Here is a 13,313-nt window from a genome sequence, read left to right as displayed (position 1 = left end):
CATTCTGTGATTCTGTGTGATTCTGTGACGCTTGTGGCCAGGGAATAGTGGTGCGCAAGTACGCTGAGATCTACTTCAGAGATAGAATTAAGGACAGAAGAGCCATCCTTGGACAGCAACTGGTTTTATAAAGCTATGGGCCACTAGTTGAAGGGCAGCATGATGATCCTCTGTCTGCCATAGTCCCGCTGCAGACTGGAAATGGGTTGTTTAAAGTCCAAATTTGCAGTTTAAAGAACAGTTAACGTACATTTAATTTAAAAGTTGTCAGCCTGTCTAGGTAGGGCCCAGTTGTCATTTAATTTATGCTAAAAATATACCAAACTATAATCTTGAAAAAGTGAGGGAGTCAGGTGCCTACTGATGAATTTGGTTAAAATAAATATTCTTACCTGCCTTGTAGTTTTCAGTATCTTTAAGGCCTAATTGTCCTGGGTTCATCTGGGATAGGGTTAATTTTTCACAGAAGCTGGGAGGTGGGCTTCCTCATGCTGGGGATACAGGATATAAGGCGAAGCTATCTGGGAGAGGGGTGGGGGGGTCTTTGTGAAGCTCTTGGTGGTGAGAAGGTTTCCATTGTATCAGTGTTTTCATTGTATTTGATATCTTATTATTATATTCTCCTTTTTCTGAAAATCTGTCGTTAACTCACGAGGTTCCACTTTTTTTTTTTTTTTTTTTGTCCTTTCCCCCATCTTATGGGGAGGGGAAAAGGCTGGCTGGGGAGGGGAGGGAGCGACCCCGTGGTTGTGGCCCTGACCCAAGACAGCCTAAAAGAAATGAAGGAAAATAAAATGGGCTCTAACATGACTCTAGAAGTTGAGGCATTAATGGTGACAAAATATCCTAAAAATCCGTATTAAAAGCATGAAGAATGATGACACAACACTGCATTGAGGAAGTACAGCAGTGTGTGCAGAGATGGACTTGTTCTTGACTCATTGCGGGAGGAGGAAGATCAGTGTGTGGCCCTTAGATTTTGAAACTAGCGCTTAGTGGGAGTGTGCACACGTATGTATACGTATATATGGCTGCTTCAGAAGACTGTAGTCCAGCAAAGGTTTGTGTGTATGATTAACTCTGCATGCACATGCAAATCTGTGCAAGATCCACATCTATTTTATGCACATTGTCATTGCACCTCCTGAATACACCTAGAGAAACCTAAATTTTGCTACTTTATTAAAATAGTTTTCAGATTTCTGGGTTTAGTAATTAAAAGTTTTGAATTAAAAGCAGTTTTTCTCCTCCTAAAAACCCTATTCAGGAGCCGGTTTAAAGCTGCCGTGGGTGTCCTGTCTGGAGTTACTACCTGCCTCGCCTTCATTAAGCCTGCCATCAACAACATCTCATTAATGACTCTGGGTGTTCCCTGCACAGCTTTGCTCATTGCTGAGTTGAAGAGGTGAGTACATTTCTCCTGAATGCAGCGTTGCCTTCTGAGATCCTTAGACCACTGTGTGATGATCCACTAGATCTGGCTTCAGTGCTTGTGATAGCGGATTAGAAATGCTTCTCCCACATGCAAGTGCAGATCTGGTATAAACTTGCTCTGCTAGTTCAGACATTTTTGTCAAGGTTTTTTTTCTCCCCTAGACTATTAGTCTAGGTCAAATATTGTCTATCTTCTTGCCACATATCTCTTGCTGCAACCTGATCTAATTTAAATTTGTTTGTTTACTGTGGAATCAGGGCAGGGGTTTCGCTCCTCTGACGGTGTTTTTGCACTGTAGTCTGCATAATGGTAAGGTGATCGCATGATCACAGTCTGGGTACTAGAGGCAGTGTGGAGCAAGGCCCAAGCACGAGTGGAAGACTTTCCAGCTCTCAAAGTTGTACTGTGAGTCTTACACCACTTTGTCTTCTGACATGGATGATATAATGGAGTCAGACTGACAAACATAAGGTTAATCACTAGGTTGTAAAGAATAGCTTTCAGTTGGGGCCTTAGAAACTATAAAACCAGAATGCAAATAGAGAAGAACCTGAGACTGATCTTAACATTTTAAAGAGTCCTGCGATGATAGCAATACCAGCAGCTGTCCAGAGTTTTTTTTTCATCCTTAACACCTCCTGCAGAAAAGCCCAGACAAGTACCAGTGTATGAACTTGTCCTTTCCTTCTCTTTTGCAGTGTTTGAGAAGGATTTTACAACTTATGTTGGCTCTTACATATTGCATATATAAAAGCCCATCAAAAGAAACAAGAGTAGGGCCAAATGTCTGTGTTCTGATTGCTTGTGTTAGAATGGACCGATTCTCCTGTTTGCTTACCCTGTTCTCCCACTGCTTCTTCATATAGCGGAAGCTTCTGCTGACAATGTTTGTAAAGGTGTTGCTGAGTCTTTCCTCATTAGACATCCTGCTGAGCAGCGCTTATTTCTGTGTGGTCAAAGAAACATGGGAAACAGTGCACAAGTTAGTTGCAAACAAGGTCAGTAGCTGAAGAATGTTGGTGGAGGTGTCTTATTTTGATGAAAGCACCAGGGAACTATGGACAGGGCAAATGGACATCTGGTTGTGGCACTGAATAATTTATGTGAACTCTCTACATATCAGTTTTCCAGGCATGAGGTCCTGAGAAATTTAAAAGGATTAATAGTTAGTGTCTTGTAGGTTTGAATACTATTGCGACAAATCTAGGGATTGGTATGCCTACAGATGTTTGCTTTTTAAAACTCCTTCTTGAAAGGTCATACCTGTGGAGTTTCCCTGTCTTTTTTTTGACAGATACTTCAGGACGCAGGTAAACATTATTTTGAATTGGTGATTAAAAAGGGACCTACAGTGACGTATGGCCCTCTTAATTGTGCATTGGGATGATGTGATACCGATGTTTTTTTTTTAAATTAATTCCTCAGTGTAAAAGGCAAATAATTAAAGTTTTTATTTTAAGCTATGCTGATCCCTAGGATAGTTACATGAGATATATTCTTGTAAACCCAGAGGAGAGGACTAATCTCATCTGTTTTTGCAGGAGAGAAAACAATCTAAGCATTATTTAAAATGCCTGTGATTCTCCCATTCTCTACTACCACAGTCAGTAGGGGGATACACGTCGGCGTCCTGGCAGTCTGCAGCAGAAATTTATCTGCAAAACAGGCATTTGAGCAAAGAAGGAGAAAAGCCTTCAGAGTAATTTCTTCTGCTCCGTACTGAAGTTTGTGATGGGTTAGACCAAAACTCCCTGTTGTTATTCCTGTTCTAGGCTGTGTCAATCTTGTACAGAATTGCGGTGAATCAGAACCACTTTGTTTTCAAATGAGAATTTTCTGCCTCTCATTTGTCCTTGCTGAGGAGATAATATTGTCACAAAAGAGTACTATGTTCTTAAATGGGGAGCTGGTAGGGTAGAGTGTATGCTAGGAAGTATTGTGAGTGGGAGATGATCAAGAGAGTAGACGGTAGTTAAGTGCATACTTGTCCTTGAAAGACAAATAAATTGTAAAATTTTATTCTCATTTCTGTCCAAACAAATCCCTTCATGTGTTTCATTAAAAAAAAAAAAAGGTCTCCTAGGGAATGGTGTCAGGGAGAAAATGGATGTGGATCTTTTGTTTTGCTGGTCCAAGCCAAATAACCATTGAGACTATAACATCATGAAATTAGTATGTTTTAATGATTCATCATCAGGCATGTAACTATCTCCAGGTGCAGACAGATGCTAGAATATTGTGGCTCAGGTGAAATGTGAGCCTTGAGCAGTGAAGATTTGGTTCAGGTCTATCTGTTCATATTTGGTTTCTCCTACTAGAAATCTGGCTGTGGGGAAGCTGTGCTTCATTTTTATAGGTTGCTCTCACTTCCTTTATTCCCTAAACTAAAAGGTTAAGGTAGGTAAAAATTTAAAATATCCCTTAGGGTAAAAGGGGATATATCTATGTTAAATTGAATCAAGCAGTTAATTGACATCAGGAACCTGCACGGGTTTGAAGAAAAGCTGGTATGCTTTGATGGGGGTGCCGTGACATTGGAAGATGCTGGAAGCATGGACCAGCCCAGTCCCTTGGAGAGCAGATGGCTGGGGCACACCAGTGTTTGCGGAAACTCTGGTATTTAAATAATTGCTGTTTGTGCTGAAACCAAGAACACAGCGCAGTATATAGGCAAAAGGTGCAAATGGAAATGGAAGCTTTGTGGGGTCCAATTTGTTTTGGACTAGAGTAGGGTAGGAGCATGTCACAGATCTGTGCTTAGCAGCATGAACAGCTCTTTCAGACTTTCAGCTGACAGGTTCTGTTTCAGTGTTAATCTGAATGGTGAGTGTCCATATGTATTGAGAAATAAAAGAAATGTGTGGGGTTCATGTCTCTTGCCAGTGTCCAGGTGGTATTTGCATTACATCACCTCATTGTGGTAAAAGCAGTGTCAGACAGGAAGCTTTGCAGTCCCCTGTCTTCCTCAGCAAGTGTGTCCTCAGGCCATCCAAAGCACAGTCACTGCAGGAACTGAAGACTCGATGATGGGTGATCACAGAAAACCCAGGAGTATTACAGTAGTAGTCTTTTGCAATGCACCCTGTAGCATCTAGTCTTAAGTTTATAAAAATAATTGCAGTGCCTGATGGTGGTCCTAAGCAAAGCTGTCATTAGAATTTATACCATTTCTGTGGCTGATCTTGCATTGGGACAGTTTCTTCAAATAAGCTTTCAGTTTTCCTTTGCAGCCTTGAACTCTTTGAACCATGCAGGTTATTTATCCTCTCCTCTTGGTATTCAAACTAGTCAGATATTGGCAGGCATGATAACTGACTAAAGAAGCTGGATGTTTGAGGCCAAGCCTCTTATTTTAAATGGGATGTAGTTGCACGTGGTTGTTTATGTCCTTCAGACAGGTCCAGGAAAGCCTCTGTGTTGTCAGTACAAACACCCTTTGCTCTGTCAGAACACACAAGTACCCATCACAGCAGTCTAGTTTTACCTGTCAAATGTACGAAATTGATTCGTGCATGTATCCATTTAGGTACATTGTTTAGCATCTTGCTCTTATGAACAATTGTGTGTCTCATTGAAGACTGTACATCTGCCTTAGGCTTAATTCTCTCGCATTAATGCTGGTGTACTTAATACACTGGCTGTTTTTGACCAATAACCATTTTCCCTCTTCTTTTATGAAGGGATCAATGCTGTCTAGCCATTTGGTAGAAGCATGAATCCTCCAAAATGAGGAGGATTTTCCAGTATAGTTTTACTGATATAACTGTTTCAAATCTTGGATGTATTTCTTACTGGGGTGTCTCTTAAGAAAGTATGGGGAAGAATGCTTATAGCTGCACTCTGGAACTTGATAGGCAACTCAGAAATCTCCTTACCCTTTATTTTCTTTGTGCTCCTTGTAGCCTTCTTAAAAGGACACTATCTCAGAAAAACAAGCCTTTTTTTACAGTGTACAGCACAGACAGTGTTGAAGCCATCTTGGGCAAGCTGTGTCTCCTCTGACAATATCTTGGTTTGTCAAATGGATTGGAGAATACAGGCCTCAGAAAAAAAGGCATTTTGGTTTATATGCTATGTGCTGTATTAATTTGTGTGGCAGTCATGTAGGTGTTTTTGTTATGGAAACAACTACTGTGATATCTGTCTTGTGGAGGAGATCATAGAATCATAGAATGGTTTGGGTTGGAAATGACCTTAAAGATCATCAAGTTCCAACCCCACTGCCATGGGCAGGGACACCTCCCGTAGACCAGGTTGCTCAAAGCCTCATCCAGCCTGGCCTTGAACCCCTCCAGGGATGGGGCATCCACAGCTTCTCTGGGCAACCTGTTCCAGTGTCTCACCACCCTCACAGTGAAAAATTTCTTCCTAATGTCTAGTCTAAATCTACCCTCTTTTAGCTCATAAGCACTACCCCTTGTCTTCTCACTACACTCCCTGATAAAGAGTGCCTCCCCATCTCTCCTGTAGGCCCCCTTCAGGTACTGGAAGGCTGCTATTAAGTCTCCTTGGAGCCTTAATATGACAGTTTAGCCGGTATTTGAAGCACTTTTTTGAATAATAAAGATAGGTGTGATGATTTTGAACATGACATTATTTATGGATAGCTTAAAAATGAAATGCCAGATTCTAAAACCAACTTGTGCAAAGTGCACTGGAGAAAATCCTCTGTCAACAAGATTTGGCAGTTGGTAGCTTTTCTGTCATTAATCCAGTAGCTATAAAGGTGCCCTCTGCTCAGCCTTAGGAGTTTCTTAATCCCAAATGACTGTTAAAATGTCAATTGAAATAGCATTTCAAGAGTGAAAAAAATATCCTGCAGGGAACCCTGTACTAATTCTTTAGCTTGCAATACACCAGAACCAGGCATACTGCTGTGCTCGCAGTACGTTCAGAAAAAGTGTTCCTGGACAGAGCACTCTGTGTATGTTACCAATTTTTTGAATGCTTAGCTGGGCTCCCTTAGCAAAGCTCCGGTACCCGTGGCAGTTCTGCTTCTCCACCACTGAGAGGCAGAGTCATTCTCTGCCTTTGTCCTGCTCTGACCGAGTAGTTGAAGATTATCTCACACATGAAGAAGGGTGTAGCGACAAATTTTAGCTTGGGGACAGAGCTGGAATTCCTACTTTCCTGACAGTGAATGTGGGGTAGCATGTGGCTTGTAGGCTGTGTGCAGCCACGGAGACAATTAGTGGTAAACGTTGGAAAAATTAGAACTCTGTAAATGTATCAAATGAGAACAACAGGTTTCAGGCTGACAAGTATTTTGTGTGGAAGACAGAAGGACCAAAGAGCTTTTTGGTCTGTGCTGCACTATGTTAGTCAGTTGTCAAGGACAGTCATGTATTAAGATCAGGGACCATAAATACTCCTGCAGTGCACACAGTAAAAGTGTTTCCTTATTCTAGCTTCCTCCTCCAGGGGTACACATTTTAATTGCTTCTGAGTGTCATAAGGTGAAGTGTCCCTTTAAAGGACCTATTTGCCAGGCATTGCTCATCTTCTGGATGCAGCGAATGAGCCCAAGTATTGTGTGGAAGAAGACAGGTGATTCATTGTCAAGTCTACTGGGGTGACTGGGTTGGAGCAGAGAGAAGGGTGAGCTGGTGATCTGTAAGAGGCACGGAGACATTCCCAATAACTTTTTGGCAGAGGTGTGAGACATAGAAGATGAATGTGGATTAGAGAAGCCCCTCTTGAAGACCTGCGACAGAGGAAGGGATTGTGGGGCACTTGACATTGACCTGTTTCCCTTCTGGGATGTAGAAGGAGAAGACAGGGGCCTGTAATCCTGATGAAGGCTGAGTATTTCTGGTTATACTGGCTAGAGATTTGGCTTATTGGTTTACTCTTGAGATATATCTGAAACAAGTAACCTGCAACAAACTATTCTGTCATCTTATTAGGAGGTTTGGGAGTGCTTTGTGAGCTCATATCAGTGACCTGAGAAGAGCAGTTCATTGAAGCAAGAATTGTCTCCAAGAGCACTGAATGGTTCTCACATCCCTGGGAAATCCAAGAAGAGTCTAACAATAACAAAAAAAGGCAGGAGGGAAATCGCAAATCATAGCTTTGTTCTTGCAGGAGGCAGGGGAGCTGAACCATGCCTTCCCTTGGACACACAGGGCTGATCACATCCCAGTCTAGCTGTGTGTTATAGATCGCTGTAACAGCAGACCTGCATCTACTGGCACCAAGAGGTCTAACTGCAAAAGAGCAAGTGTCAGCAGACAACAAATTATTGACTTTAATAGCATTTTGGGACCTGAAGATTATATTGATGCCTCCTTTTTTCCTGATTTTGCTCTTTTGAGCAAACCTGCACAGTTCTTAGCATAGTTCCAAGATGTCGAAAAGAACAAAGCATCATACAGGGAAATAAAATTGTGAGCTTTCAAGTAGACCTGCAACACAGGTAATGCTACTCAAGTATCCTGGCATCTGCTGTTGTATTCAGTAGTGGTCAACTGTACACCAGGCTTCATGGAGCAGGTCCAGAGAAGGGCAACAAAGCTGATGAAGGGTCTGGAGCACAGGTCTTATGAGGAGCGGCTGAGGGAGCTGGGGTTGTTTAGTCTAGAGAAGAAGAGGCTGAGAGGAGACCTCATCACTCTCTACAACTACCTGAAAGGAGGGTGTGGTGAGGTGGGTGCTGGCCTCTTCTCTAAAGTAACAAGTGATAGGGTGAGAGGAAACGGCCTCAAGTTGCGCCACGCAAGGTTTAGGCTAGATATTGGAAAAAATTTCTTCACTGAAAGAGTGATCAGGCATTGGAACAGGCTGCCCAGGGAAGTGGTGGAGTCACCATCCCTGGAGGTGTTCAAGAAATGTATAGATGTGGTGCTTAGGGACATGGTTTAGTGAGTTAGGGTGGTGTGGGTTGACGGTTTGACTTGATGATCCTTGAGGTCTTTTCCAGCCTTAATGGTTCTATGATTCTGTGTAACCACGGAAGATGTTTTGTGCTGTCTTTCTCTCTGGTGTACCTCTATAGGAACAAGTCAGAGTTCTTGTGGAGAGACAGGGCTGCATCTTAGTCAGCTTGAGGAATTCTGTCTGACATGTGGATGCCTGCACCATCTACTGAAGCATGCTTCTTTGGGCCTGCTGGGTAGAGGCTGCTAGATTAGAAGTTCTTGGCAACTGTTAGATTGTACAGTACTAAGGTGTAGGGGGAAGAAATAAACTACCTAATTAAAAAACCCTCATCCAGTTCCTTTTTGCCAATCTTTGCTTAGTGACAAATATAAACAAATCTGAGCACCTGCTGCGTGGCTAGTTGTTGCCAGACAGTATAACTAATCACTAGTTGTTCTAAATACCCCTCCGTAGATACAAGAATGCTTTGATGTTTGCCCACTATTTGCACATAGGTATTTAAGACAGTACCCAAAACACAGCTACTGATTAAAAGGTTTGTTTTGTCACCTCACCACTGCCTTGTATCAGAGCCATATTTAGTGTAAGTAAAGTTCCTCTGTTAAGGACATTGATGGTGGAGCCATTTTAAAGATGTGTGCCTGGCAGTATGAATCCTACCCTAAAATACATAGAGCTAAAAAGCATCAAGTTGCCATTAAAAAGCAAGTTTTGTTTTGTTTTATAACAATTTCTTTGTGTTTTTCTCCTCAGGTGTGAAAACCTGCGTGTGTACAAACTGGGTCTCTTTTCAGGTCTTTGGTGGATGCTAGCACTTTTCTGCTGGATCAGTGACAAAGCGTTTTGTGAGATCTGGTCCTCATTTAACTTCCCCTATTTACACTGTGTATGGTAAGTGTTGTGTATAAACTCTAGATCCTCACCACATTACCCTTCTGTCCTGCCTGGTGGCTGTTTCTGGTTTGTGCTAGAGAGAATTACTGGTAAGGTTATAAGCCCAGAGCAAGTCTCATGCTGTCCAAGGTGGTAGACTTAGGAGGCTCTTTGGCCTTATCAGATTCTTCAGACACTAAGTTGATTAATTGGAACTGAATTCCTTGCCTCCCCCCAAAAAATCCCACAGCACTGCTCAACTGAAGCAGTGACTGTGAAAGCTTAAACTTCCACTGTTAAGAATCAGGATGAAGTTGGGGAGCTGTGAAGGGCTTTCATGCCTTTCCTCTTTTACCACACAGCAAATTGTGCTCTCTTATTCAAGGTGCCGTGTCTCAGCATTTCTACACAACTCTGTCAGATGCAGAGAGGCCAAAAAGCTGCAGCCAGTTTGGACCAAGGATGAACTATGGTTTTGTAGTTTTTCTGAGAATTCTCAGTATCCTTTGTCTGCACACAAAGGGCAGACAGCAAACCTATGGGGGATTCAGGGGAAGAAGGTGAAGGACAGACTGATTTTAAAGCATGGTGATATATTTGATTGCTTTACTGAAGTCATGTTGATTTTTTTTTTTTGGGGGGGTGTGTCTCTTTTCTCAGGCACATTTTGATTTGCCTTGCCGCATACCTGGGCTGCGTCTGCTTCGCTTACTTCGATGCTGCCTCTGAGATCCCTGAGCAGGGCCCTGTCATAAAGTTCTGGCCGAGTGAAAGATGGGCGTTCATTGGGGTTCCTTACGTCACCCTCCTGTGTGCACACAAGAAATCACCTGTGAAGATCACATGAAGTTGGCCATGGAATAGGGATGGAGTTTCAACTTGGTGTTCCAGCACAGACAGTATTTAAATAATGATAAATGAATAGGTTTGTATTTTGTCTTCTCCTGAGATACACAGCTCTTCAGATGTCATAGAAAGAGGAGGCAAGTGTGTTCTTTCCTCTCTCTGGCTAAAGTAGCCACTTCTCTGGTTGGCTCTGTTTTGCACTGTGTATTCAATGTAGCATTTCTCTTGATAAAAGCTCTTTCCAAATACCAGGGTCAAGGAGTTATGTTTCTCCAGTAGTAGGTCACCTCTGGTGCTTGATTCACTTGTTTCGTAACTTGTGGCTTAAGGCCTTCATTGTGAAAGAAGGCAGTCAGAGATGCCTACATGTCATCTTGTGACCTTCTCAGCTCTGATTTTGATGTGGTTGCCCATGGCCACAAGAGTGTGCTGGAAGCATGTGCTCCTCCCAGTCCAGCATGTAACATGGGGAGGCTGGCTGTATATCATATTGGATCACAGTGTGTGGTTGGTTCCCTAAGCACAACAGGAGACCAGTGCAAAGCGTTTGCAACTGGATAACTGGATCGGGGCAGTTAGGCAGTGTAAATAACAGAATAACTGACAGAAGATTCAGTCCCTAAAACTAAATAGGAGTTCAAGGGTTTTGAATTTTGGTGTATTTCCATTGACCTGTGGACATTTGTATGCTGCATATTTCCCTCTTACCAAAATGCTACAGAAATCCCATTCTACCTCTACAAACACATTTGGTCTTGAATTTGGCCTTGAAGCTCACACAGAAGTGTGAACATGAACTTCAGTAAGAGCTCAGGTCAGCATGGATTGACAGTTTGATTAAACTATAAAAACTCGTAGGTGCCTAACTGTACGTCTGATTTGAGAGTTAACTTCTCACCAGTGCATTGCAAAGTGACACGAACAATTGTCTAGTGCTCTGCCAGTTACTTAGGAAAAAAGTAGACAACCACTTAAAAACAGGCTGAATTCTTAGATTTCAGCAAGCAATGAAATGTGACACTAAGTCTTGCATTCTTATGAAAGAATAGTAGATTCAGATTTTCTGTTTGTTTTCAGCCTGTTTTGTAAAGATAAGAGATACCTAGATGCAATTAGTTTATAGGTTGTACTTTGCGGTTGAAGTTCAGTGATGGCTATGGTTCTTGCAAGCACTTTATGCTAGGTCTGTTTAAAAATTATGCAAAGTGCAAGCACATTTTGCAAATATTAGCAATTGTAGCTGCTAATAGCTGCAGTCTTGGAGAAAGTAGGGTCTGCTTACATTCCACCTAATACCAGAACTGTGAGTTAAGGCTTTGGATGTACACTTTTATTAATAAGTGGTATTTCCTTTTTGAATATTAGACCAGGAAATACCATTTCCTCTGTGCTTTGCTAAGAAGTCTCATGTTGCACCTGTTTTTCATCAGTGTGAAAATGTACTCTATACAGTATAATCTTTAGGAAAGTGGCTTTTAACAAGAACTTTGGAGTGAATTAACTTTCAAGTATTATAAAACCTGCCAGATAACTGTTGTGTTCAAATTTATGCTTAGAAAACAAGAGCTAAGGTGTATGCTGTTACAGTTATAGCAAAGTTGTTAGTGGGGGATATGACTATTTTCTTGACAACTTCGAAGCAGGTAAGTAGCCTATTGTCAGATTGACTGACAGATCGTAAAAGCAGAAAAATCCATCCAGTGGAACAATGAAGATTTCTACCACATGCTGGTAGGTATGTCTGAGAGAAATGCGGTTTTTGGACACACAGTCATGGTAATGTTTGTTACTCTTTGAAACACAGCTGCTTTTTCCTTTTCCCTTCCTCTCTCCCTAATTATGAAATGCTCAGTTTCAAACAATTCTCAGGTATTAAAAGTCATATGATTAGATCCTTATACAGATAAGCTTGCTGGTTGGAACCCAGCTAAGGTTGCAGATGCCTGACATGGCCCTACTTTGAGTAAGATTTTTTTGATATTGTTTGCTAATTTACTATGTTATGGTAAAATAAATTATTTTCAGTATTGCTTGGGAAATTAGTAACTGCAGATATGTACTATTCAAAACGACTGGCGCCTTTCTACTTAATATTTTGTTTGAAAGCAACCTCTCTGACTCAAAGGGCTCTAATCAACCTGCTGTCAACTGCTGTCTTCTGCTCTGCAGAGTCTGACTGCTCACAAAGAAGTAATTTTATAATTTAAAAAATGGCAGCAGTGCATTCAGCTATTCAGAGGTGAATGAATGCAGGTACGGGCCAAGAATAATCTCCTGTATTTTTATCAACTAACTTATAGCCTTTGTGCTCTTCATAGGAGATTCTGTGAACAAAGATCACTGTCTGATATTCAGAACTCCAATGCAGAACTGGTTGTGAGTATTTCACTGTTACAGCAGACCACCACTGTTAGATGTAGCTAGTGCACTTTACATTAAATTAATATTAACTTATATGTTCTGACAAAAGCTACATTTATTTCAAAAAAGAAAAAACATGCAGTTTTTACCAGATCCAGATCTTTACAGATTGCACTTTGGACTAAGGCTCCAGTTCACGATAACATTAGTACCCAAAGAAGTATGCAATTAGCATACAGAGGGGTTTGTGCCCTGCCCTGATGATACAGATGAATCGACATGCGCACAAGTAGATACATTATGTTGGAGTATAAGGTGATGTATATGCACCCTCAGGTTTTAAAGCCCCAGAATGCTTTCTTCCCTTGCCAGCAGGAAGTGAGCGGGTTCCTAGTCCTTAGGTTCACTTAGTATTTTAGTTTAATTAGTGGGATGCAATAGTGTCTTGGGCATAATATGGATGCTGTATATTGATATGTGATAACCATAATTCCTTGAATGTTAAACTTTAGGTTATTTAAGAAAGGATGTTTAGCTCTCAGTGATGGTAAACACTTTCCCAATTCACAGTCACTAAGAACCTAATAAATAGTATGTAGGGAGTGGTGTTGGGGTGTTTTTTTTCTGTCTCCATTGAAGTCTGTATACTGAATGTTTGTGGAAAGCGTGTAATACTTTGGAACATTAAATTGCATTCAGAAAAAATATCGTTTGCCTTTTCATACATTGTGTTTGTGGAAAAGAATGCATCTGCCAGTATAATGTGTTGAGGTATAGTAAAGGTAACTTCCCTCTCACACAGGTAATAGGAGTTCAGACTCTTAGAGAAGGAAGGAGACTGCATTGGATAGCAGAGCATTAATTAATGAGATAGAGATTACTTTGCTGAGCAAACTAGTGTTTTGCAGGTAGAGCCAGT

The 13,313-nt window shown here is 41.4% G+C and overlaps 1 protein-coding gene across 1 annotated transcript; it reads left to right on the top strand.

Annotated features, from left to right (window-relative positions):
* Window positions 1-1,239: 1,239 nt before the first annotated feature.
* ACER2 (alkaline ceramidase 2) lies at window positions 1,240-10,196 on the top strand (the record flags this gene model as incomplete). The annotated part of the gene is made up of 3 exons (XM_010086743.1): window positions 1,240-1,405; window positions 9,068-9,205; window positions 9,848-10,196. Coding segments are annotated over 3 exons (491 nt in total), but the record flags the coding sequence as incomplete, so codon positions are not given.
* Window positions 10,197-13,313: the final 3,117 nt, after the last annotated feature.

Source organism: Pterocles gutturalis, unplaced genomic scaffold (assembly GCF_000699245.1).
Source record: "Pterocles gutturalis isolate BGI_N339 unplaced genomic scaffold, ASM69924v1 scaffold17381, whole genome shotgun sequence".
In the NCBI taxonomy this organism is placed as follows: Eukaryota; Metazoa; Chordata; class Aves; order Pterocliformes; family Pteroclidae; genus Pterocles; species Pterocles gutturalis.
Note: the sequence above shows the minus strand (reverse complement) of the source record. Positions and strands in the feature narration are given on the sequence as shown.